This window comes from Artemia sp. Qi Xiang Cuo, chromosome 3 (assembly GCF_049724085.1).
Source record: "Artemia sp. Qi Xiang Cuo chromosome 3, ASM4972408v1, whole genome shotgun sequence".
NCBI classification, from domain to species: domain Eukaryota; kingdom Metazoa; phylum Arthropoda; class Branchiopoda; order Anostraca; family Artemiidae; genus Artemia; species Artemia sp. Qi Xiang Cuo.
Window position 1 is genome coordinate 5,235,994 of NC_142796.1, and position 24,358 is coordinate 5,260,351.

At 35.1% G+C, this 24,358-nt stretch overlaps 1 protein-coding gene across 2 annotated transcripts in view; it reads right to left on the minus strand.

Moving 5' to 3' along the window:
• Cals (calsyntenin 1) overlaps positions 1-24,358 on the minus strand; it is a 292,310-nt gene that overhangs the window by 92,290 nt on the left and 175,662 nt on the right. For both annotated transcript variants that reach the window (XM_089108431.1, XM_089108432.1), the window contains exon 9: positions 9,255-9,432. In XM_089108431.1, the coding sequence (XP_088964557.1) occupies positions 9,255-9,432 (178 nt within the window). The remainder of the gene's footprint in view (positions 1-9,254; positions 9,433-24,358) is intronic.

A 24,358-nucleotide genomic window follows, 5' to 3' on the forward strand; every position in this document is an offset into this window, starting at 1 on the left:
CCATTGAGCCGGGTCCCATTAACCAATACTAGGCTATATGTTACCATTGGGTAAAGTTCATAACTTTCAGCCCCCCCCCTGGGAGCTTCGAGGGATTAAGTCATCCCAAAAGACATAGTTATAATATTTTCGACCATGCTGAACAAAATGGCTCTCTCAAAATTTTGATCGGGTGACTTTGGGAAAAAATGAGCTTGGGAGGGGGCCTAGTTGCCCTCCATTTTTTTTGGTCACTTAAAAACGGCGATAGAACTTTTAATTTCCGATCCAATGAGCCCTCTCACAATATTCTAGGACCGCTGGGTCGATACGATCACCCCTGGAAAAAAAACAAATAAACACACATCCGGGATCTTTCTTCTGGACAAAAATGCAAAGTTCCACATTTTTGTAGATAGGAGCTTGAAACATCTACAATAGGGCTTTCTAATACGCTGAATATAATGGTGTGATTTTTATTAAGGTTCTAAAACTTTTAGGGGTCTTTCCCCCTTTATTCTAAAATCAGCCAAATTTTCTCAGGCGCGTAACTTTTGAAAGGTAAGACTAAACTTAATGAAACTTATATATTTGAAATCATAATTAAAATCTGATTCTTTTGATGTATCTATTGGTATCAAAATTCCGTTTATTAGAGTTTCGGTTATCATTGAGCCGGGTCGCTCCTTACTTACAGTTCGTTACCACGAACTGTTTGATAAGTTGTTTCGCATCATGAACGTATATTACTCAAAACAAGGTTGATTTTTTTGAGTACAATACAAGAACCATCACTATTGAGGGTCTGACTAAAATTTATTAATAACAACAATACCAGTATTAAAAAAATCACATAATCACATTCCCAAATCGTTTTAAAAAAGTGGGGGATGGACACAATTTCGTTTTGACATGCCGATTTATCGGCTGTTCTCTGCCAAAAATAAAGCACCTACAAAGTACCTACAATTTTGAATTAAGCACTCCCTTGGGATTTATTTAAACCAAATTGACAAATCCTCCGGAACATTTAACAAGACGGGAATTCACACATATATATATATATATATATATATATATATATATATATATATATATATATATATATATATATATATATATATATATATATATATATATATATATATATATATATATATATATATATATATATATATATATATATATATATATATATATATATATATATATATATATATATATATATATATATATATATATATATATATAGCTAATCATGGTAAACAAAAAATCGCGAAGAAAGGAAGAAAACGAGGACAATTAACAGCCAATTGAAAAATTATGCAAATATTTCGGTCAAGACCTGCGCTTGACCATCCTCAGTGCAGAATAAAACTGATAAAAATATAAAAAACCAAACCTTAAAATTAAAACACACAACTAAAATTGGACGACCCTTTCTTATTCTTAGTAACGGTGAAAGGTTAACTGAATAAAAAACACAAGTCTAAATAGCATTTCAGAATTTCATTTTGCGTAAAGCACTTTTAAAGGCTGATCGCTTTCCAGTTTGATTGTTATCGGAGACTCTATTCGATTGCACAATATAACTTTGTGGATGTATGTAAAAACGATTCGACACAAGTCCTCAATCGACAAGGCAATGAGGTTACGCCAAAGGCCTGAGGTTTTTGATTCCGCCTTGGCGCAACATGTGTACGAGAATCCACACCATTTCATTTTGTTTGACGAGGCCTCTATCGTTGCCCCCGTTAAAGGTCTCACGCAAGTTTTCAGTAGACAGAAGACGAAAAAAGGCAGAGGGGAGTGCATCAGGTCCACAAGCCCCAACAGATACCGTCCCATTGGTGGATGATAAGAAACTTTTCACTGTTCTACCCTACATTCCAAAATTGAGTGACAAATTGAAAAGAATCCTTAAAAAACATAAACTTAGCGTCGCCTTTAAAAATTCAAATATTACACAGAACTTTTTTAACAACGGCAAAGATAAAACCAGCCCCATTTTGGGTAGTGGTGTTTATAGAATTCCTTGTTCTTGTGGCTGTTTTTATGTTGGTAGAACGCAACAGACATTGGGGGAGAGGTTATCTGAGCACAAGTCCTCAATCGACAAGGCAATGAGGTTACGCCAAAGGCCTGAGGTTTTTGATTCAGCCTTGTCGCAACATGTGTACGAGAATCCACACCATTTCATTTTGTTTGACGAGGCCTCTATCGTTGCCTCCGTTAAAGGTCTCACGCAAGTGTTCAGGGACGCAGTTGAAATAAAAAAGCACATTCACCAAAAGGTAGCTCTCAATAGAGACACTGGAGAAATTTTTCTAAGTCCCATTTATGACAAAATTATTAATTCTGATCGTTTTTACATACATCCACAAAGTTATATTGTGCAATCGAATAGTCTCCGATAACAATCAAACTGGAAAGCGATCAGCCTTTAAAAGTGCTTTACGCAAAATGAAATTCTGAAATGCCATTTAGACTTGTGTTTTTTATTCAGTTACCCTTTCACCGTTACTAGGAAAGGGTCGTCCAATTTTAGTTGGGTGTTTTTATTTTAAGGTTTGGTTTTTATATTTTTATCAGTTTTATTCTGCACTGAGGACGGTCAAGCAGAGGTCTTGACCGAAATATTTCCATAATTTTTCAATTTTTTCACTGGCTGTTAATTGTCCTCGTTTTCTTCCTTTTCTTCGCGATTTTTTGTTTATATATATATATATATATATATATATATATATATATATATATATATATATATATATATATATATATATATATATATATATATATATATATATATATATATATATATATATATATATATATATATATATATATATATATATATATATATATATAGTGAGGAAACCTACCTCACTCTTCGATTTCAATGGAAGAGAATAGCTTTTTGAAAAAAGTAAAAATGAATCTCTCAAAGACACCAGAACTCCTATGTTAAAAAATAAAGTATTCAAAGTTTATCAGCAAAAACAAAAAACGGCAGTTCCCAGAGGTGATTAGAGGCTGTGATTCATCCGATAAATCACTTGCAAAATAAACTGTCAGGCATGATGAATGTGACAATTTATCCACCTCACAAATTGAAAAGGAAGAACAATTTGGGGAGGGTGAGAGAAAGGAGCAGGGAGGCAGAAGTTTATGTGCCTCCCTGAAATTTTATGCGCCCTAAATTTCGAAAAATACATATTGCAACCTCCTCCCCCAACCTATAAATTTTTCTGAATTTAAGCCACAGATCGATTCTTTCTAGTGTCACTGATCGACATTTTATTAAGCAAACTAAATAATACTAATCGCAGCACGTAAATTATTTCTCATTGTAAAACTTAGTTTTATTAGTAATTTAATTTGTAACATAAACTGATACGTGATTTATTTCCCATATGAATCTAAAATATTCTAAATCACTTCATGTAATTTATTCATCACAATTGGAAGTAGGTCTACCACCTACCACCCACCTACCACCAAGGATATCTCTCGTACCGTATTGAGTTCCGTCACGTCTGGCACACTTCCGTCACACCACATCTTTTCCTGCCAAGCATGAAACACTTCAACCACGCTTTTATAAGCTTTTTATGTTGTCATCAAATGTCGCTGATATATTTTTATGTTCCGGGTTCGTGGTAACGAACTGTAAGTAAGGAGCGACCCGGCTCAATGGTAACCGAAACTCTAGAAAACGGGTTTTTGATACCAATAAATACATCAAAAGAATCAGATTTCAATGCTGAATTCAGATATATAACTTTCACCAAGTTGAGTGCTACCCACCAAAAGTTACGCGCCTGAGAAAATTTGGCTGATTTACGAAAAAAGGGGGAAAGACACCCTAAAAGTTCTAGAACCTTAATGAAAATCACACCATCATATTCAGCGTATTAGGGAACCCTACTGTAGAGGTTTCAAGCTCCTATCTACAAAAATGTGGAATTTAGCATTTCTTGCCAGAAGAAAGATCATGGATGCGTGTTTATTTGTTGTTGTTTTTTCCCAGGGGTGATCGTATCAAACTAGTAGTCCTAGAATATCGTGAGAGGGCCCATTCGAACGGAAATTAAAAGTTCTAGTGCCCTTTTTAAGTGACCAAAAAATGGAGGGCAACTAGGCCCCCTACCACGCTCATTTTTTTCCCAAAGTCACCTGATTTGATCAAAATTTTGAGATAGCCATTTTGTTCAGCATGGTTGAAAATATGATAACTATGTCCTTTAGGATGACTTAATCCCCCGAAGTCCCCGGGGGAGGGCTGAAAGTTATGAACTTTACCCAATATTAACATATAGTATTGGTTATTGGGAAGTATACAGACGTTTTCAGAGGGGATTTTTCTGGTCGTGGGGGGTGGTCGGGTCGGGGTTTACACGGGAAGATCTTTCCATGGAGGGAGTTCTCATGGGGGAAGGGACATTGCTATGAAGGGGGCGCCGGATTTCCCAGCATTATTTAAAAAAAGATCAGAAATTAAATATATATAAAAAAAACAAGTTTTCCAACTGAAATTATGGAGTAGCATCAAAGCGTAGAACGAACAGAAAATATTACGTGTATGATTGGGTTCACCCTCAAGTCAATACCTCGCTCTTTAGTCCAAATATTTTTTAGTACTTTCATAAGAGATATTTATTCTAAATAACGGCCTTTGTGATTAAGGGGTCGTTTTTAAATTTTAACAAAATTCGAACTTTAGCTTAAAGAGCGAGGTATTGACTAGGGGGCGAGTACCCTAATATACGTATTAAAAATATATGAATATAGAAGTTCGTTACGTAAGTTAATTCGCAAGTTACGTATATTTTATTACTAATAAAAACGTTCGTAAATAAAATTAAACAAGTTTCGAGAAAGCCATTTAACAAATAAAAATAAAATTAATATACAAATTTTGTTTTAATTATTCATGTACGGTGAGCCGAAATCTAAACCTACATTAATTCAAAAACGTTCAAAAATTTAATAAAAAAACAATTTTTTTTTTAACTGAAAGTAAGAAACGACGTTAAAACTTAAAACGAACAGAAATTTTCCCGTATATGAAAGGGGCTGTCCCCTCCTCAACGCCTCGCTCTTTACGCTAAAGTTTGACTTTCTCACAACTCTTATTTTTTTTAAACAATAAATAACTTTAGCGTAAAGAGCGAAGTTTTGAGGAGGGGACAGCCCCTTTCATATACGGAATAATTTCTGTTCGTTTTAAGTTTTAACGTCGTTCCTTACTTTCAGTTAAAAAAAAACTTGTTTTTTTTATTTAATAATGAAAGTGGCTAAAATACCGCTAGCCCTTTACCGAGTTTTATAAAAACGTTTATGCATCCGTCGAACTTTAATTTATGTGGAATCAAACATGGCTTTAATGGAATGACCCCTTCAAGGGAGACGGTTCCAGATATATTCAAAATTCGAAACAAAGCCGTTTTTCTCGTCTTTGAGTAGTTCCTCCTTCAGATAATCAGAGCAAGCAGAGGGTAGGCGTTCTTCCGTTCTGGGAATTAAAACCAGCTATATTTTTACGTAGGCTATTTGTTTCGTCATCTGAAGAGGATGTTGAACATACAGCTTTAATAGAATAACCTCCTTAGGGAGACGTTCCAAATGGTTGCAAAATTTCTAGCATAGTAGTTTTTCCCAAACAATTCCTTCATCAGATAATCAGAGTAAGTTATGGGCATGCACACTTCAAGTAACCAATAAAGGGGAAATTTCGACATCTGTAAGAACCAAGCTTATCTTTTAGAAAAAGTCATGTACTCTTCTCCAAGCGTTCTCTCCTTCAGGTAATTGGAACCAACTATGTCTCAAGGATTGCTCTTGTCACCTGAAGTGAAGTTCAAGCGAGGGTTCCACAAATAGCTTCGATGGGACTATCTCCTCTGGGAGACGGTTCCAGATGAATGTGAAGGTCCAAGCAAAGCTGCTTTTTTTTCATTTTCTAAACAATTCCTCCTTCATGCGATCAGAGCTAGCTGTAGGCCAACGGACTTGAATCTCTGGACAAAGTTGTGTGTTTGGCATTCCTACGTAGAAGTTCTTTCTTTCAGACATGCAACTGGGGCAAGCTATATGCCTACATGTTTACCTAGTCACCTTGATAAATAGTGGTATAATGAGGAAAAAAGCCCTCAGAAGAAGCTATACATGCCGCATTGCCCTGGTTAGATTCCAGATTATAAAATGGTTTTGTTTTAAATTATGAAGCTATTTGGTCATTACAGGAATGTTTGGGAGTATCAATGGTGGTCAAGATTTCTATTTAGTATTGGAACAACTATCTTAAAGCATAATTGATTTAGACAATCGAAATCTCTCTCATTAGTCAATTTTGATGGTTTATTTATATTTGTCCTTATTTGGAATATTCTTTTGTGTTGGATTGCTGAGTGTTCTTTGTGGATGTTGAAAGTTCTGTCTAGTTAGCTATGAAAATAATACTTCCCTTCAAATTACACTCTTGAAAACAAAAATTCGTTTAATTACTTTTGTTTGTATATTAGATTCCGAAAACACAAGTTGACACCTTTTCCTATCTTTTCCCCATTTGTTTAAAGAATAGCCATTAAAAGCCATTAATAGAGTCCATTCCAAGGATAGTGTGCTATATTTAGGTAACACTAGCCAATATGCCAGAGGAGCCGATTAACCAGGGAGGGGGGGGGGGAAACCTTTCTTTGTGCTTTCATTAAAGTAAAATCGGAAAAAGGCACCCCTACTTTAGATTTTGAAAACCGTCTTATTTGTATCTTCAACAAAAAATTCTTGCCTTCCCCCTAAATTCTATTGAATTGGCGCCACTGGCTACAGGAATTCCTTAACTTTAAGCCACATTTCTCGATCAGTTGATAAGGTACGGAAAAGTCATTTCTCTGTGTTGAACTTCCACTCAGTCTCCCAGACCTATACTTACTCCCTCTCAACAGGGACTCCATATTATTTTCTTGATGGCGTATCCTTAACTACTCTATGTACATTGTATGGGCTTTTGGCTTATTTTCCTTGATACTGGGCGATTGCTCTGTTATGAGGCTGGATGCACCCTACCTCAGCTACATTTTTGTCAATTCTTTTCTTTTTCAGGTGTTTCTACTGCTACAGTATTTTTTTTTTTTTTTTTTTTTATTTTTTTTTTTTTTTTTAGCTATTTCTATGTTATTTGTCATTTGTATTTTATCATATATAACTTTGACGGACATAGAAATCAACTTGCAAAAATGAAGTAGGAGACAGTAGTCTCGCCCCTTAGAAGGAAAGACTCCAAGGTAAGTATTTTTCGTAACACCTAAATATTGTAATTTATTTCTCATAAATCAAGGTAGCAATTACTTTGTAGTTTCACCTAAGCGTTTGATTCACCTGTTGCTGAATCTCTGACTATAAGGTAGTTATACTGTGAGGAATCAAACTATAACGCAATTGGCCGAAAAAATGGGCAAAAATCAGACGTTACTGCTACCCATCCGAAAAAGCGACTTACCTTGTTTTTCAAGATGGGGGGGGGGGGGGTTAAAACACCAGTTTTGGATTTTGAAGATGGTGATTCCGATCACACATACCTTTTTTCGCCCCAGCACCAACTTGAGGGGTTTGATGCTCTTTTTAGAAATTCTCGACAATTCGTTTTCGCAATAAACTTCGGCTATTAAGACGAACTTGCATAATATTCTGTCATTTCTGAATCCTCTTTAAATGAAAAGAATATCTCACAAGATGATAAAAAACAAATCGGTTACAATGGCCTGTAGTTCGCACTTTACTATGTTGCAGCTACTGCTGCAACCTGATAACAACGATGGATGCTTGATCCAGAACGCGATTGAATCATATGGACAACAATGCTACCTTTTGGAGTTTGACAGCAGCAAAACGGAGAAAAATTAATATCGGAGTTCGATGGAGTTCAAATGGTAGCTTCTGACATCTAGCCCAATAGCAAGGCTTAAGTCCTTTGAACCAAAATTAAGGGGGAATTCAGAAACTTAAAATAAGAGTATAATTAAAGTTGAGATTCTGATTCTCACTAGCAATGACGTCCTTTTTGATTCACACATTTGTTTTTAAATTGAAAACCAGAAACCAGAAATCAGAAACCATAAACCATGAAGCACAAGTGAGAAAACAGGTTTCAGGCCGTTGGATACAATAATGGATCCCCTGTCTCCTCCATTGTAAACTTTTCTAGCTTGTGTGACCAAACTATTCAGAATTGATTGGGTGGGCTTGCCATAACTTGTATAGCTTAGATAAGAGAACAGAATAAACGACAGAAAACTAAAAGCCGATAACTTCTTTACCGAAAATCTTAGAAAAAACCATGTAACTTCTTCTCCCGTTTTGTGTCAGAGATAGAGATATCTAGATTTAATGAAACTTATATCATAAAACAGTGAGAATTTTGTTTTTTCAATGAAACGGAGCAGGCTTTTCTTTTTAAAGTCCCTAAAATATTCTAGTGCACCTTCCTGGAAAACATTAAAATCAGCTCAAAAGAAGTGTTATTGAATAAATTGACCGCCCTGGAAGTTTCCTGTTCTGCTAACCACCTTGATTGAAATCTTTGCCAAAACAGGATGCATATTAATTATGCTGCATGTACATTGGATAGACAGCGGTCGGGTATTCTTTGTTTTAAACTAGCCTCTCCTTAGCTTTTCGAACTGATGGCGCATTTAAGATCCCCTACCAATTTTGTCAAAATTGTTTCGGAAGCTCCATGCGAACTTAGGAAAATTTGCTAATAGACAATCAGCCGACGTTTAGACTCGCACAGAATGGCATATTTGCTATCGAACGTCCTTAAAGTTCGAATTCTTTTTCTTATCTCGAGTTTCCTTTGCATTTGGGAGCATATCTTTTTAAGTAAGCCTTAATATTATAGGCAAATTCCAACTGACTACAGTAAATTTTGCCAAGCAAAAAGTACCAGCCGACGTCATTTAGGAAACTCCAGTTGATAGTCCGAATGGTGATGAAATTATCTCGTTTTTCTAAGAATAGAGAAAAAAAGACTTTGCCCACCAGGCGGTGGGAAATACGGTTCCCGAGACGAAATTCAACATCTGTGAAAACCTTACTTAATTTGAAGAAAAAATAAATTAGTTTAATTTTTTTTGTCTTGTTGTATGTGTACTAAATTAAACGATTGTCCATCATTACAACAAATACAGACTCAATCGAAAAGCTGAACCACTTTAGGGCGGCCAACCGGAAACAATTCTCTTTTAAAAGGCGTTAAATAGTGGTTAAATTACCTTGCCAACAAGCTCCAACTGTTGCAGTTGTGTTGAGGCCAGGAGCAGGGTGTAAGGGCCAATCATCAATAATTTCTGGATTTCTAGCATCTGATTTGAATAAAACACCATCCACGTACAATTGAATGTCTTGGTCTTCCACGTTAACTGTGTAGTGATGCCATTCGTCGTCACATACCTTAAAACAGAATTAGTAATAAATAGCACGATATTCACCAATAGGGTTACAAGCAATATAAACACTAGGGTAGGAGGAGCGGGGATCCAAAGTGGCAAAATCACAATACAGTTCATCAGTCAAATAGAAGAAAAATAAATGTCGAGGGTTTGAAAGGGTATTCTAAAATAGAACCCATACTCTACAAAAACCAGATTTTTACCAACTGTAGTGGGAAATTACCCGATTGCGAGCTACCCGAGGATCGATAGCGTCCCCTTTCAAACTAACAAATAAAAAAAGAAAAAAAAGGAAAGATATCTAGTGATTTCACAAATAAAAACAGCTATCAAAACTGCGCTGACAAAAATCTATGGAACATTAACAGGCAAGGATGGAGCGTGAAGGCTAAAATTTCAGATATCCTGGGGTGAGAAAATATTGATTATGTCATGCATATGAATTAAAGAGTTTGCTTGGGACTATGCCAGCAAACTTATTAAGATAATACTATATGTTAAAAGTAGAATAGCCATGGTCCATGGTATTTTTTCACAGTTGAAAAAAGTTTGGAAGAACATGAAGATAAGTCTACGAACCAAGATTAGAATATTGGAAGCTACAGTGATGACAGTGGTCAAATATGGGGCTAAGAGGCGTGGACGCTCCGAGAAACGGAAAAGATTTGCTAGATGTTTTCCAGAGAAACTGCCTACGGATTTTTTTCGGTACCCGACCGACTGACCGCATCTCAAACTGTAAGCTGTTCGAAAAGCGTGGTTCAATCCCACTTTCTAGGGCTATAATGAGAGAAAGGTTGATATGGCTAGGGTACGTTCTACGGAGACGATGACAGAATGTCAAAGATTGTCCTTGTTGGCCAACCATGTAGGGCCAAACGAAAAGCAGGTCGTCTCCGGTCGGGGTGGGAGGATGTCGTAGGAAAGATTTAAGAGAAATGGGGACTTCTAGATTGGGTGTAAAGTGTGAGGCTTCAAATAGATTGGGAAGGACGAGGAGCGTGCGTAGCTGTGTTGGCCTCAGGCGGATTGGTGCTGCTGTGATTGTTAGTAGTAGTAGCATAGAAAAATTCTGTCGTTCAAATCCGAAGTGTATTCCCTGCAGAAAAAATATTCTGACCAACTGAAGTTTGAACTTACTAAATGTCATTGGAAATGATAGCACACTTTGAATTTCGTGCGAAGTAAAATAAAAAAGAGAAACCTCGTGTTTTTTTTAGACCTTGCCAAAGAATAGGCTAAAGCTGATAGCCATATGTGTAACGTTTGACTAAAACTGCTTTTTGCAGGGAATATATTTTAATTTTGAGGAGCCTAATACTCTTCAAAAAGTTTTTGGGGCTGAGAAGAATTGATTACCCCATTTTTGTATTAGAAAAGTTTTTTTTTTCTCCATAGATGCATATAGAGATGCACATTCCCTATGAATTAAGGAGGGGATAGGAGATCTAAATCAGGAGGGAGAAAAAAAGTCTCATTGCTTTGAGTAGTAGGAAACCAGAGAAATGTCTTTACCCGAGTAGACTATAGCTTTCAACTTTCTAGTCATTATTTTACTAAATATTGAAGTTAAAAAATTCTTTCAGATATAATTTATGAATTTGGTCCTTTACAAAGCTCCTTTTAAGGAGCTCTGTAGACATTTCTCTGGTTTCCTACAACTCAAAACAATGGGACTCTACGTAAATTATTATAAAAAAGGTAGCTTCCGTGGACCTCTTTTATTGCGCAGTAACAAATTTCACCGATTATAGTCGACTAATTAAGAAGTAACAACCAAGTTCAATAGGTCAAAATGGATTCATAAGGATTTTTCTAATTGGCGACTTGCCAAGGCTGTAATACACCCAAGCAATCAGGTCGTTTTAAGACTCGACTCTTCCTTGGTAGCTGTCTTTGTGACTCCCTTTGTAATGATATTTGTAACGACCATTTCAAACACCTAATGCTGACGTGAAAATTTGTTTTCATAACTATGAGAAAACATCACGAAGAAATCAAATAGTTTGTTGTAACGAACTGTAAGTAAGGAGAGACTCGGCTCAATAGTAACCGAAACTCTAAAATACGGAATTTTAATATCAATAGATACATCAAAAGTATCGATTTTTTGTGCTGATTTCAAATATACAAATTTCATCAAGTTTAGTCTTACCCATCAAAAGTTACGAGCATGAAACAATTCACCTTATTTTCGAAAAAAGGGGAAACACCCTCTAAAAGTGATACAGTCGTAATGAAAATCACACCATCAGATTCAGCGTATCAGAAAACCCTACTGTAGAGGTCCCAAGCTCCTATCTGCAAAAATGTGGAATTTTAAATTTTTCGACAGAAGAATGATCACGGATGCGTGTTTATTATTTTTTTTTTTTTCAGGGGTGATAGTATCGATCTAGTGGTCCTAGAACATCGCAAGAGGGCTCATTCGAACGGAAATTAAAAGTTCTACTGTCCTTTTTAAGTGATCAAAAAACTTAGAAGGCAACTAGGCCCCCTCCCACGCTCATCCCTAAAGTTTGACTCCGTCTCACAACTTTATATTTTAAAACAATTAAAAACTTTAGCGTAAAGAGCGAGGCATTGAGGAGAGGACAGCCCCTTTCATTTACGGAGTAATTCTGTTCGTTTTAAGTTTTAATGTCACTCCTTACTTTCAGTTCAAAAAAAACTTTTTTTTTAATAGCAATAGGAGACCGGTAAAAAATAGCGTTATATGTGGATCAGCTTCCAAGACTGAAAAGAAGTAGGAACAAAATGTTTTGAACCACCCGTGAAGACACTGTGAGGATACACAGAGACTTAGGTAAAACCCGCTTTGAAACAGTGTCTGGGAATTCAAACCCAACTCAACCAAAGCAAAATCAACAGTACCAATACTATTGAGATCAGTTAAACTGGACACCAATCTTAAAATTCTATAAATATATTATTTTTTTAATGTAATGAAGTAAAAATTATTTTTATGATGTTTCATTCATAAGAGGTGGTAAGAGTTCGTTCCAGTTTATCAATTGATAACAATTTTAAATAACTTGATCATTTAATAAATAAAGAGGTAGAACTGTTTCCGGGTCTATTCGAAGGGTCCATTTCCTTGTCAGAACGAACTCATTTATCATTCGCGTAATCGAAACGAACTATTCTCCAACTTCAAGTGTAAGTTTAATATTTAGCTTTGATGAGATAATGCCCAGCAGGGAGGCGGTTTCAGATGTCGTAAGTTCAAAGAAAAGCTGGTTTCTTCTCGTTTTCTAAGTCATCCTCGCTTCACTCAGCAATCCTCCCTCCATCGTCTCCAAATGGTTGTGATGTTCCAAACAATATTTTTTTTTTCATTTTCTAAACAGTTTCTCATTCAGGCAATCAGAACAAGCTGTAGGCCTACGGGTTTGAAGCTGTAAATAAAGGTGTGCGTTTCCATTTGAATGGAGAAATGGCTTCATTTCTTGTTCTTTGACGAGTTTCGAACCAATTTCAATTTAAGCCTTTTCTGTGTTATTAAATTAGCACTGAAAGGAATATGTTTTTTTTTTTATATACGGTGTTCTCAGACCGTTAGATGTTGAATTCTTAGCTTCCAACACGGAAAAGGAGGAAGAACGTCTCGTCCGTTTGGGACCCCAAAGTGCTGGTCATCAATGGTAGTACTGCGACTGCGATCAACAGAACTTGTCAACACGTAAAGATTAGAATTGAACACGGTATTCAAACAACGACACATACTAACTTCTAGAGCTCTAACACGGATAGACATACGGACTAACCTATACACAAGGAACGAATTAAATTTTCGAATTAAGTGTAATTTTTTTTCTATTCATTTGAAATGCATATACTGCTATGACTAATACTTTGCTCTTTTTGATCGTAAAATGAGCAGCTTCCTTATTCATCATAAGTCCTACTCCCTGCCTATGCCCCCACCCCTCCTGCCTCAATGAATAAATTCTACATCACAGAATTTCATGTTTCCTACCCTTGGAATATGGGTTTCTGAAACTCCTAATAAGTTCAGTTCAAACGTCTTCAAAACCTGCCGATATAGAATTTTTAAGTCTCATGCTAACATATTGTCGGAACCCCTTTTAAAATTGCCACAAAATCCTGTTATCAGGTCAAAAGCAAATATTTTTCGCCTCTGATTTTGAGAGTTTTCTTTGTATCCTAATAAACCAGTTTATCAAGTTTAAAAGTCACCGCAAAAATTTGTAAAAAAAAAAGTTGGTTAAGAAAATTTATAAAGGTAGAAGTACAATTATGCAAAACATTATGAAAAAAAGGTATAAAAATTACCTAGCATATTATTAAATTCTAAACTGAAAGCTAGAAATCTAACGTTATCTCATCAAAAAGATGATTACACAGAGTGTCTTCGGCCCTCTCCCGAAGACAGCATAAGCCCTTAGACCCCCACGTCCCAGAATCTCAAGATTTTATAGTTTTCCAATAATTTCTTATTCATTCCATATAGTTTGCTTTTAAAAAGCTTAGCCCCTGCCCCCCTCCCCCAAATAAAACACCCTTTGCATATGCCTGTCATTAGAGACAGTGCAAATGGCAAGATATTTTTCGTTTCTGTTTACACTCAAAGAGGCAGTGTCATTCCATATTTTTTACTTCCACTTATTGTCTACGTTGCTTTCTTTTTTTCTAGAAATCTGTTGATTTCATAACAGCTCGAACTCAATAAACTAGTCAAATTTACCAAAAGTTCACAACTTGAGAGGAAACCTTAGGAACTAGATGACCTCAGGGGAATCAAAATCATCAAAAACCATCTAGAATTTAAACCTCAAATCAAGAAAGCAAAATTTAATAATTCAGGAAAATTTCATCTCGATCTGCTATTAGTATCCACGAGGAAGAATTTAATTTAGAATTCAAATCTCCCCTCAAACCTCTATCGACTAGCAAACACATCTCTAAACCTACTTAGGCAATCTTATTAAGTAGGGGATGGTAGGAATGTTTGCTAAGAACAAACTAATCTCATAGCAAGTGTTGACACGGTATAAATTAAGTAATCCAATCGCTTGGAATCCAAAAAACAAGTATAGAAACAATCCGGGTCCGTCATCCAAATCAAAACCCATTCTGTTAAATTTGGTATGCATTTATTTAACTTTGCCTGTTTAAAGGATTAAATCTTCAGACAACAGAACTATTGATAGGCAATATAAAAGTAACCCTGGGCATTGTTTATTTGAAAGAGAAGGGGTGCTACCATTTCGAACAACCGTCAAAAGCAACAAACGTCACAACATCCAAAAAAATTATAAGTTTATATAATAGTAATAAGTATATAACAGTTTAGAAACAAATTTTGGATATATATTTGCACATTAGGGGTGGGGGGGGGGGGGGGGTAAATCATATCATATATTAAATACGTAACATAACCTAACCTAGGTACTTGTTCCCCCCTAAACTTAAAAAAACCAAAGTTTTTAAATTTTGGATGAAGTGACGGTTGGTAGTTCTGACAGATTTTTTTTGTCGATGTTATGACGCCTTCCCGAAAGAAAAGTCATAAATCTGAATCATTAAGAGATAATATTGACAGATTTACTTTTCAGTCCTATGAAATTTACGAAAACTAAACACAGTAAAATAAAAAAAAATCAATAAAAGGTTTTTATTTTCCTTTATTCTTTTTTTTTTTTTTTTTTTTTTTTAGCTGCACAGAAACATTGAAAGTTCATAAGATTAAAATGAAAGATTGAAACAGTCAATACATAATTTGCAACTATTCAGTGACGATTTTCTGAGTTCTTTGTTGGGACGTTATTTGGTTTTGAGACATCAATATATTTCGTAATGCAGGAAAATATTATTTTAATTTTTATTGCAGCGTAAATTATTTTGTAAATAAAAAGTCATTCATGGTTTGAGCTAGATTTTAAAAAGGAAAAAGGAAAAAAGGAAAAAAGGAAAAACTGAAAAAGGAAAAAAGGAAAAAAAGTTGTTTAATTTTATTTATGAACGTTGTTATTAGTAATAGATATACGTAACTTATGAATTAACTTACGTAACGAGCTTCCATATTCATATATTTTTAACACGTACATGAGGGGGTTCACCCCCTAGTCAATACCTCGCTCTTTACGCTAAAGTTTGAATTTTGTTCCAATTCTTTAAGAATGACCCCTGAATCACAAAGACCGTTTAGTTAGAATAGATAGCTCTTTTGAAAGTATTAAAGAAAACTGTAGCGTAAAGAGCGAGGTATTCAATAGGGGGTGAACCCCCTCATATACGTAATAATCTCTATTCGTTTTAAGTTTTAATGTTGCTCTTTACTTTTAGTTGATAAAACTTGTTTTTTTTTATTTAATTTCTGATCGTTTTTTAAATAATGCTGGAAGATCCGACGCCCCCTTCATAGCAATGTCCCTTCCCCCATTAAAACTTCCTCAATGGAAAGATTCTCCCACGTACTTCCCGACCCCCCCCCCACCCCCAACTACCAGACAAAATCCCCCTGAAGATTTCTGTATACTTCCCAATAACCAATACTATATGTAAACATTAGGCAAAGCTCATAACTTGCAGACCTTCCCCCGGGGACTGTGGGGGATTAAGTCATCTTCATAGAGATAGTTAATGTATTTTTCGACCATGCTGAAGAAAATGACTATCTTAAATTTTGATCGGTGGCTTTGGGAAAAAATGAGCGTGGGAGGGGGCCTAGTTGCCCTCCAGTTTTTTCGGTCACTTAAAAGGGGCACTAGAACTTTTAATTTCCGTTCAAATGGGCACTTCCGCGATATTCTACGACCACTGGGTTCATACGATCATCCCTAGAAAAAAAATAACAACAAAAAACAATTAAACGCGTATCCGTCATCTTTCTTCTGGCAAAAAAAAATAAATACAAAATTCCACATTTTTGCAGATAGGACCTCGAAACTTCTATAATAGCGTTCTCTGGTACGCTGAATCTCATGGTGTGATTTTCATTAAAGTTCTTTTAGGGGATTTCTCCCTTTTTTCGAAAAAAGGGCAAATTTTCGCGGTGACTTTTAAACTTGGTAAACTGGTTTATTGGGATACAAAGAAAACTCTCTAAATCAGAGGTGGAAAATTCTTGCTCTTGACCTGATAACAGAATTTTGTGACCACTTTAAAAGGGGTTCTGACAATATGGTAGCATGAGACTTAAAAATTCTATATCGGCAGGTTTTGAAGACGTTTGAACTGAACTTGGTAGGAGTTTCAGAAACCCATATTCCAAGGGTAGGAAACATGAAATTATATGATGTTGAATTTATTCATTGAGGCAGGAGGGATGGGGTGCGTAGGCAGGGAATAGGACTTATGATGAATAAGGAAGCTGCTCATTTTAGGACCAAAAAGAGCAAAGTATTAGTCATAGCAGTATATACATTTCAAATAAATAGAAAAAAAATTACACTTAATTCGAAAATTTAATTCGTTCCTTGTGTTTTATAGGTTAGTCCGTATGTCTATCCGTGTTAGAGCTCTAGAAGTTAGTATGTGTCGTTGTTTGAATACCGTGTTCAATTCTAATCTTTACGTGTTGACAAGTTCTGTTGATCGCAGTCGCAGTACTACCATTGATGACCAGCACTTTGGGGTCCCAAACGGACGAGACGTTCTTCCTCCTTTTCCGTCTTGGAAGCTAAGAATTCAACATCTAACGGTCTGAGAACACCGTATATAAAAAAAACAACATCTTCCTTTCAGTGCTAATTTAATAACACAGAAAAGGCTTAAATTGAAATTGGTTCGAAACTCGTCAAAGAACAAGAAATGAAGCCATTTCTCCATTCAAATGGAAACGCACAACTTTATTTACAGCTTCAAACCCGTAGGCCTACAGCTTGTTCTGATTGCCTGAATGAGAAACTGTTTAGAAAATGAAAAAAAAAAAAAAAAATTGTTTGGAACTTCACAACCATCTGGAGACGATGGAGGGAGGATTGCTGATTGAAGCGAGGATGACTTAGAAAACGAGAAGAAACCAGCTTTTCTTTGAACTTACGACATCTGGAACCGCCTATATATATATATATATATATTTTTTCCTTTTATATATATATATATATATATATATATATATATATATATATATATATATATATATATATATATATATATATATATATATATATATATATATATATATATATATATATATATATATATATATATATATATATATATATATATATATATATATATATATATATATATATATATATATATATATATATATATATATATATATATTATATATATATATATATATATATATATATATATTATATTATTATATATATATTATATATATTATATATATATTATATTATTATATATATATTATATTATTATATAATTATTATCCATATTATTATTCCATATTATTATAATATATTAAATAATATAAACATATTATTAATATAACATATTAATATAATAAACAAAAATATAAAACAATATATAAAACATTATAAATATTTAAAATATATAAATATAATTAGTAAAAATAAAAACTATTTTTTACTTCATTACATTAAAAAAAATATTATATTTATAGAATTTTAAGAGTGGTTTCCAGTTTAACTGATTCAATACTATTGGTACTATTGATTTTGCTTTGGTTCAGTTGGGTTTGAATCCCCAAACACTGTTTCAAAGCGGGTTTTACCTAAGTCTCTGCGTATCTTCACGGTGTCTTCACGGGTTGTTCAAAACATTTTATTCCTACTTCTTTTCAGTCTTGGAAGCTGATCCACATCAAACGCTATGAGTACACTGTAAAGAATTTTTTACTGGTCTCCTATTGTTATTTTAAATTAAAAAAAAACAAGTTTTTTTAACTGAAAGTAAGGAGCGACATTAAAACTTGAAACGAACAGAAATTACTCCGTATATGAATACGGATATATTGAGGCTGTCCCCTCCTCAATACCTCGCTCTTTACGCTAAAGTTTTTATGGTTTAAAAAAATAAAGTTGTGAGACGGAGTCAAATTTTGGGGATGAGCGCGGGAGGGAGCCTAGTTTTTTTAGTCACTTAAACAAACAAAACAAATAAACACGCATCCATTCTTCCGGGGAAAAAATATTAACTTCCACATTTTTGCAAATATGAGCTTGAGACCTCTACAGTAGGGTTTTCTGATACGCTGAATATGGTGGTTTGATTTTCATTAAGATTGTATCACTTTTAGAGGATGTTTCCACCTTTTTTTTTAAATACGGCAAGTTTTTTCAGGCTCGTAACTTTTGATGGGTAAGACTAAACTTGGTGAAACTTATATATTTGAAATCAGCATAAAAATTCGATTCTTTTGATGTATCTACTGGTATCAAAATTCTCTTTTTCGAGTTTTGGTTACTATTGAGCCGTGACGCTCCTTACTTACAGTTCGTTACCACCAACTGTTTGAAACAATATAATCATAAGTGATTTAATAAAAAAAGGTTTTTTTCAATTGAAAGTAGGGAGCGCCATTAAGACTTAAAACGAACAGAAATTATTACGTATATGAGGGAGGTCGCCCCTCGGCAATACCTTGCACTTTACGCTAAAGTTCGAATTTTGTCCCAATTCTTTAAGAATGACTCCTGAGTCACAAAGGCCGTTTAATTAGAATAAATAGATCTTTTAAAAGTACTAAAAAAAACTTTAGCGTAAGAGCTAGGTATTGACGAGAGGGAGACCCCCCTTATATACGTAACAATTTCTGTTTGTTTTAGGTTTTAACGTTGCTATTTACTTTCAGTTGACCATACGGCTCCAATGTTTTATTATTTTTTTTCTACCCAAAGGGAGTTCATACAGAAGGGATGGTCGTAGAAATATCGGAGGGGGCCCATTCGATTAGAAATCGGAAGTTTCAGTGCCCTTTTTAAGAGTCAAAAGTACTGGGAGGGCTAAGAGCCCCCTACGGCCTATTTTCCCCAAATGCAGCCGAAACAATATTTTAAAATAATTCAAAGATCAGATAACAAAAGTTACGGGGTCGACACACCCCTCCGGGGCCGAGGGACAGGCGCTGTAAGTTATGCCTTGGGGGCATATATGGTTCTTATGGAAGGGCTGCTCGTATAAATTTCAGAAGGGTTCATTTGAATGGAAATTGAAAGTTCTAGTTCACTTTATAAGAGTCAAAAGAGATCGGAGGTCAACTAGCCCTCCCCCACGCCCTTTTTCGCCTGAACCCATCTGATAAAAATTTTGAGATGTCCATTTTATTGAAAATAGTTGAAACATCAGATAACAAAAAACTCCGGGGTCGACACAACCCCCTAGAGCTCAGTGACAAGTGTTTGAGGTTATGCCCCGGGGGGGGGGGGTATATAAGATTTTTTTGTAAGGGGCGGTCGTATAAACTCATTTGATTGGAAATTGAAAGTTCCAGTCACCTTTTTAAAAGTCCAAAGTGATCAAAGGGCATTTACCTCCACGCCCTATTTTCCTTAAATATATGCGATCGATTTGAGATAGTCATTTTCTGGGGAAACTAAGGTTTATAATTTGTGCCTCGGGGGCATTTAAGGTTTTTATGGAAGTAGTGGTTGCATAAACTTCAGATCGAACTCAAATAATTAGAAATTCAAAGTTCTAGTTCCCTTTTTCAGGGTCAAAAGTGATACGATGGCACCTAGCCCCTCCCCCCTCCACCAACCCTTTCATACTTCGATAACAAATATTTTTGTTCGTTTTAAGCTTGATTTATATATTCAATTTAAGCGTTAGTCGTTTTAAGATTTATTTATTCATTTACATTAGTACCTGTTGTATGTTTTTTGCTATGATTTTTTATTTAATTTTTGTTCGTTTTGGGTTTCATTTATTCTTTAATAGTAATTTCTGGTCGTTTTGAGTTTGAATTATTGTAGATTTCTATTTCTTCTTATCTTAAATTTGACATGGCCTTTACTTTTCTTTAAAAAAATCTTTTTCAGAAAGTTTTTTGTGTGATTAATATGTAAACAGTGGGCAAAGTTCACAACTATGGGATTAAGTCATCCTCAAAGGCATAGTTATTAGATTTTTCGACTATGCTGAACAAAATAGCTGCAATTTGCATAATTTTCTCAGCCTCGTAACATTTGATGGGTACGATTAAATTCGATGAATTTCACATATTTTGAATAAGCATAAAAATTAGATTCATTTGATGTATCTATTGTTATCAAGACTCTGTTTCTTAGAGTTTTGGTTACCATTGAGCCGCATTGCTCCTTACTTACAGTTCGTTACCATGAACTGTAATATAAACAGGATGCAACAGAAAAAAATCCATATAACATACGTAAGAAAATACACAATGACGTGAGACCGAAAATGACATAAGAATTGAGAAGTTCCATCATTTAGAACCCCACATCCCCATTTTTTTTAGATTATATATTATATTATTAAAATACCACAAATAAGTAGATTGCTATGTTATACTTCTATCGAGGCCCTAGGAATTCCCATGCTATTTGCATGAGGCCCTAGGAGTTCCCAAACTATTTGTTTGATGCTCTACACATTTTCAGAGAGAGCCAGTACTCCTTCACACAGTTGCACTTGCGTATTGCAAAAAGCATGCAAAACCTATAAAGTGATTAAACATGTTTTAAAATTACATGCTATTTGCTTGCCTTATGTTCCCTTGGTACCTTTCCAAAAAAAGTGATAAAAAAAGAAAAAGACTAAAAACAAAAACATGTCTAGCAACTTCATTCATTGTGATAGTGTATAAGGTTTGAAACCTACGCCTGAGGCACTACAGTTTGACATGCACATTGTAAAAAGCATGCAAAACCTATAAAGTGATTAAATTCGTTTTGAAACTACCTGCTATTTGCTTGCCTTATAATCCCTTGGTACCTTTCCAAACAGGGTGGTCAAACACGTTTTGAAACTATAGTTGAGATTGTATAGTGCATGCAGAAAACACTAAGGTTGTAATTCCTGTCTTGAAGAGGTGTGTGACTCTCATCCTAGAGGTCACCTATGCTCCAATTGCCAATATGATAAATGCAATCAGTAGATACATATCCTGGTATAATTAGAAAGAATCCTAAGCGTGATTTTAGTTTATTGCTACGAGATTGGTATCGTTGTGGTTTTAGATTGTTCTGGGAGGAGCCGGGTCAACGATTCAACTGTTGGAACAACAAAAGAATATGATTTCTACGTCATCGTTGTTAAGACAACGACTACTACGATTATAAGCCCACTGATTTTTATTTGGCTGTGAAGGAATGTGATTTTCCCCTTGAGGACACTGTTTGTGACATTGCTTCAAATAAGCAAATTGAATTATGTGAATTCTGTAGAATGAATGAGAATAGTATCATTGACTATACAAAGAGATATGACAAGAGTGAAGTTACACTCTATTGTAGAAAATGCGACCCTGACATTGCAGCACATCAGGATCAGTATGCTGTGAATTCAGATAATCTACCCACATTAGTTGTTATCGACAAATACCTAGTAGAAGATGAAATCTAAAGAGTAGAAAAATCGTTTTTATCATGTACATACATTTTTCATTTATTAGTAAATAATTTCACATACATTTTTAGCACATTTTATTCGTAGGGCATTAAAATTAATATTAAACACGGTTGTAAGCACATTTTCCACTAGAAAGTCGTTCAATCGAGGTAAGTCAATTTATATATCGATATAATGCTTGAAGGTATAGACACAATATCTGAACATGAAAAAGATTAGTACATGAAAGCCACATGTGTTAGTCGTTAAATCTTGTACTCTTCGTTGATTTTGAATAATGGTTTTCCCTCTGCTTTCAATAAAGTTGCTGATGTAAGGAGTATAGAATTTATACGATAGCCCAAGAGGATCAAAAAATTCAATATTCTTCACTGTTTGAAAGATGCATAGCCAATGGCCAGTCTTCAAAGTCGATGGACTGCTATTAACAATGATTAGGGTATTGTTAACACTTGGAATTTTTTCAATGAAGTCCGATGGTATGCTATAGGACTTGCACTAGGACATGTATGGGTCCAAATTAAATACATTGATTGTTTGGTTTGTGTTCATGGTGCTCGGTCTAGTAGAACATTGCCGTCTGGTGTGATCTCCCAATAGGTTTCAAATGGACTTAGAGATATTTTAGTGATACAATCAGTCAGAGCATCGGTAAATGTAAACTCTAAACGTATATTCTCTGTTTGTACTATGCTCATATCCTGGGTCTCCGGCGAGTCCAAAATAATAACCCCATGATTTTTTTAAAACATTGAATCGATTATTCCATTTTCAAATAATTGAGAGCCATGATCTAGGGACTGAATGATCAACTCGTACAGAGTTCTACAGGATTTTTGTAAAATGATAGTGTTTACAGTGAAATACCATTCACTTTGCAAAAAAAGCTAGATGGATCGAAAAAATTAAATCATGGGGGGATTCAGTCCAGGATCCATCGGCACTGCCACTCTTCACAAAGGTCAAAGCCAATTTTGATGGGATTTCTCCATTGATAAATGATGAATCGCTATAGCTACGAGAACCAGTGGCAATCTGACGTTGATTAGTGATCGTATGGGGGACAAGAAGTTTAATGTTGCTGCCATTGGCTCTTAGCTTTTCCACTGCCAATGCAACAGAGCTCATAACCTGATGTTTTCGAACGTGGGGAATTGCCGATGTGATAATGACATTTGCATCGGGTGCTGCAGGAAGTGTTTTTCTCAAAATGAAATTCAATGGGGCCAGTTGCAACTTTATGTCAATCTTGACATTGGCGGGTAACCATTAAGATATATTGAATATCTAATGATTTAATTTTACAACAAGATGATACTCCTGGGTCACTGCAGTAGTCAAGGTACTCTCAGTATCAGCACCTTTTCGTTATTTATAGCCCAGTAATTGTCCTCTTAACTCCTTGTAATGCTTTTGTGTCATCATCATAAATTGTATGTAGCTTGCATAGTTGGATAAATTATTGCTAGTGCTCACCAATGACCCATTAATAAATATATTAATTTGTTTGAATAGGTTGTGTAGAATACAGTTTTCATAGGAGAGACCATCGGCAGCAGTTGGAGTTGTATTATCTGCCTTTTTCTTCAGCACAACACTTGAATCAATAAATGTTGACGACAAATCAATGAAACATTCTTCATCGGAAAATATCTGAAAGTGTATATTTTCCAAGAGGGATTGTTCGTGATGAAATTGTTCATAGTAGCCATACTTGACACAGACATCAACATTTTCAGCATTGAACAGATTCAATGAGCAACTGATTGATGGATGTGATTCCTTATGGGGGAGATAAGTCATCTTAAGAGAAGAAATCCTTCTTTGATCTAACAATCTTTTTCTTTTTCTTCTTCTTCTTATTGGTCTTCGTTTTTTTATTTTTCGATGTTCTTGTTGATTTCCTTCACTTCCCGCCTGGGTAGAGACTGATGAGTGAACGACGCACACGTATCCTTTTCAATCCCTTCCCATTTTGATGAGGTTATAATTGCTTACCAATGGCTCTTGCTAAAGATCTAATATTTTTCTTTAACACTCTCCTTGGAATTTTTACCCGACCCCCAGGCCTGTAGTGTTTAGGCAGCAAAATTCGATGCAGCAGGTACAAGATATTTTCTGGCAAGAGGTAGTGCAGAACGAAATAGTCTAGCAAACCAGCTACCAAGATCATGGCCAGACATCGTAGTGCGACCCTTTTAGCATTCCAATCCAGCGCCTATTTGACTTAGACTCAAAGCAGCAACATAGCAATGGAACTCGGGACAGACAAATGGAATTATTATATTGTTCATTTTAGGTGGCGCTGGTTACGTCGACGAGGGGTAGAAAATGAAATTTAATTGCTAAGGCTTTTGTTATTGCTAGAGGATCACCCAATCCACTTCTTAGTGTTAACTGGCAGAGTTTCAGATACGAAGTTTTTACAGGAACAT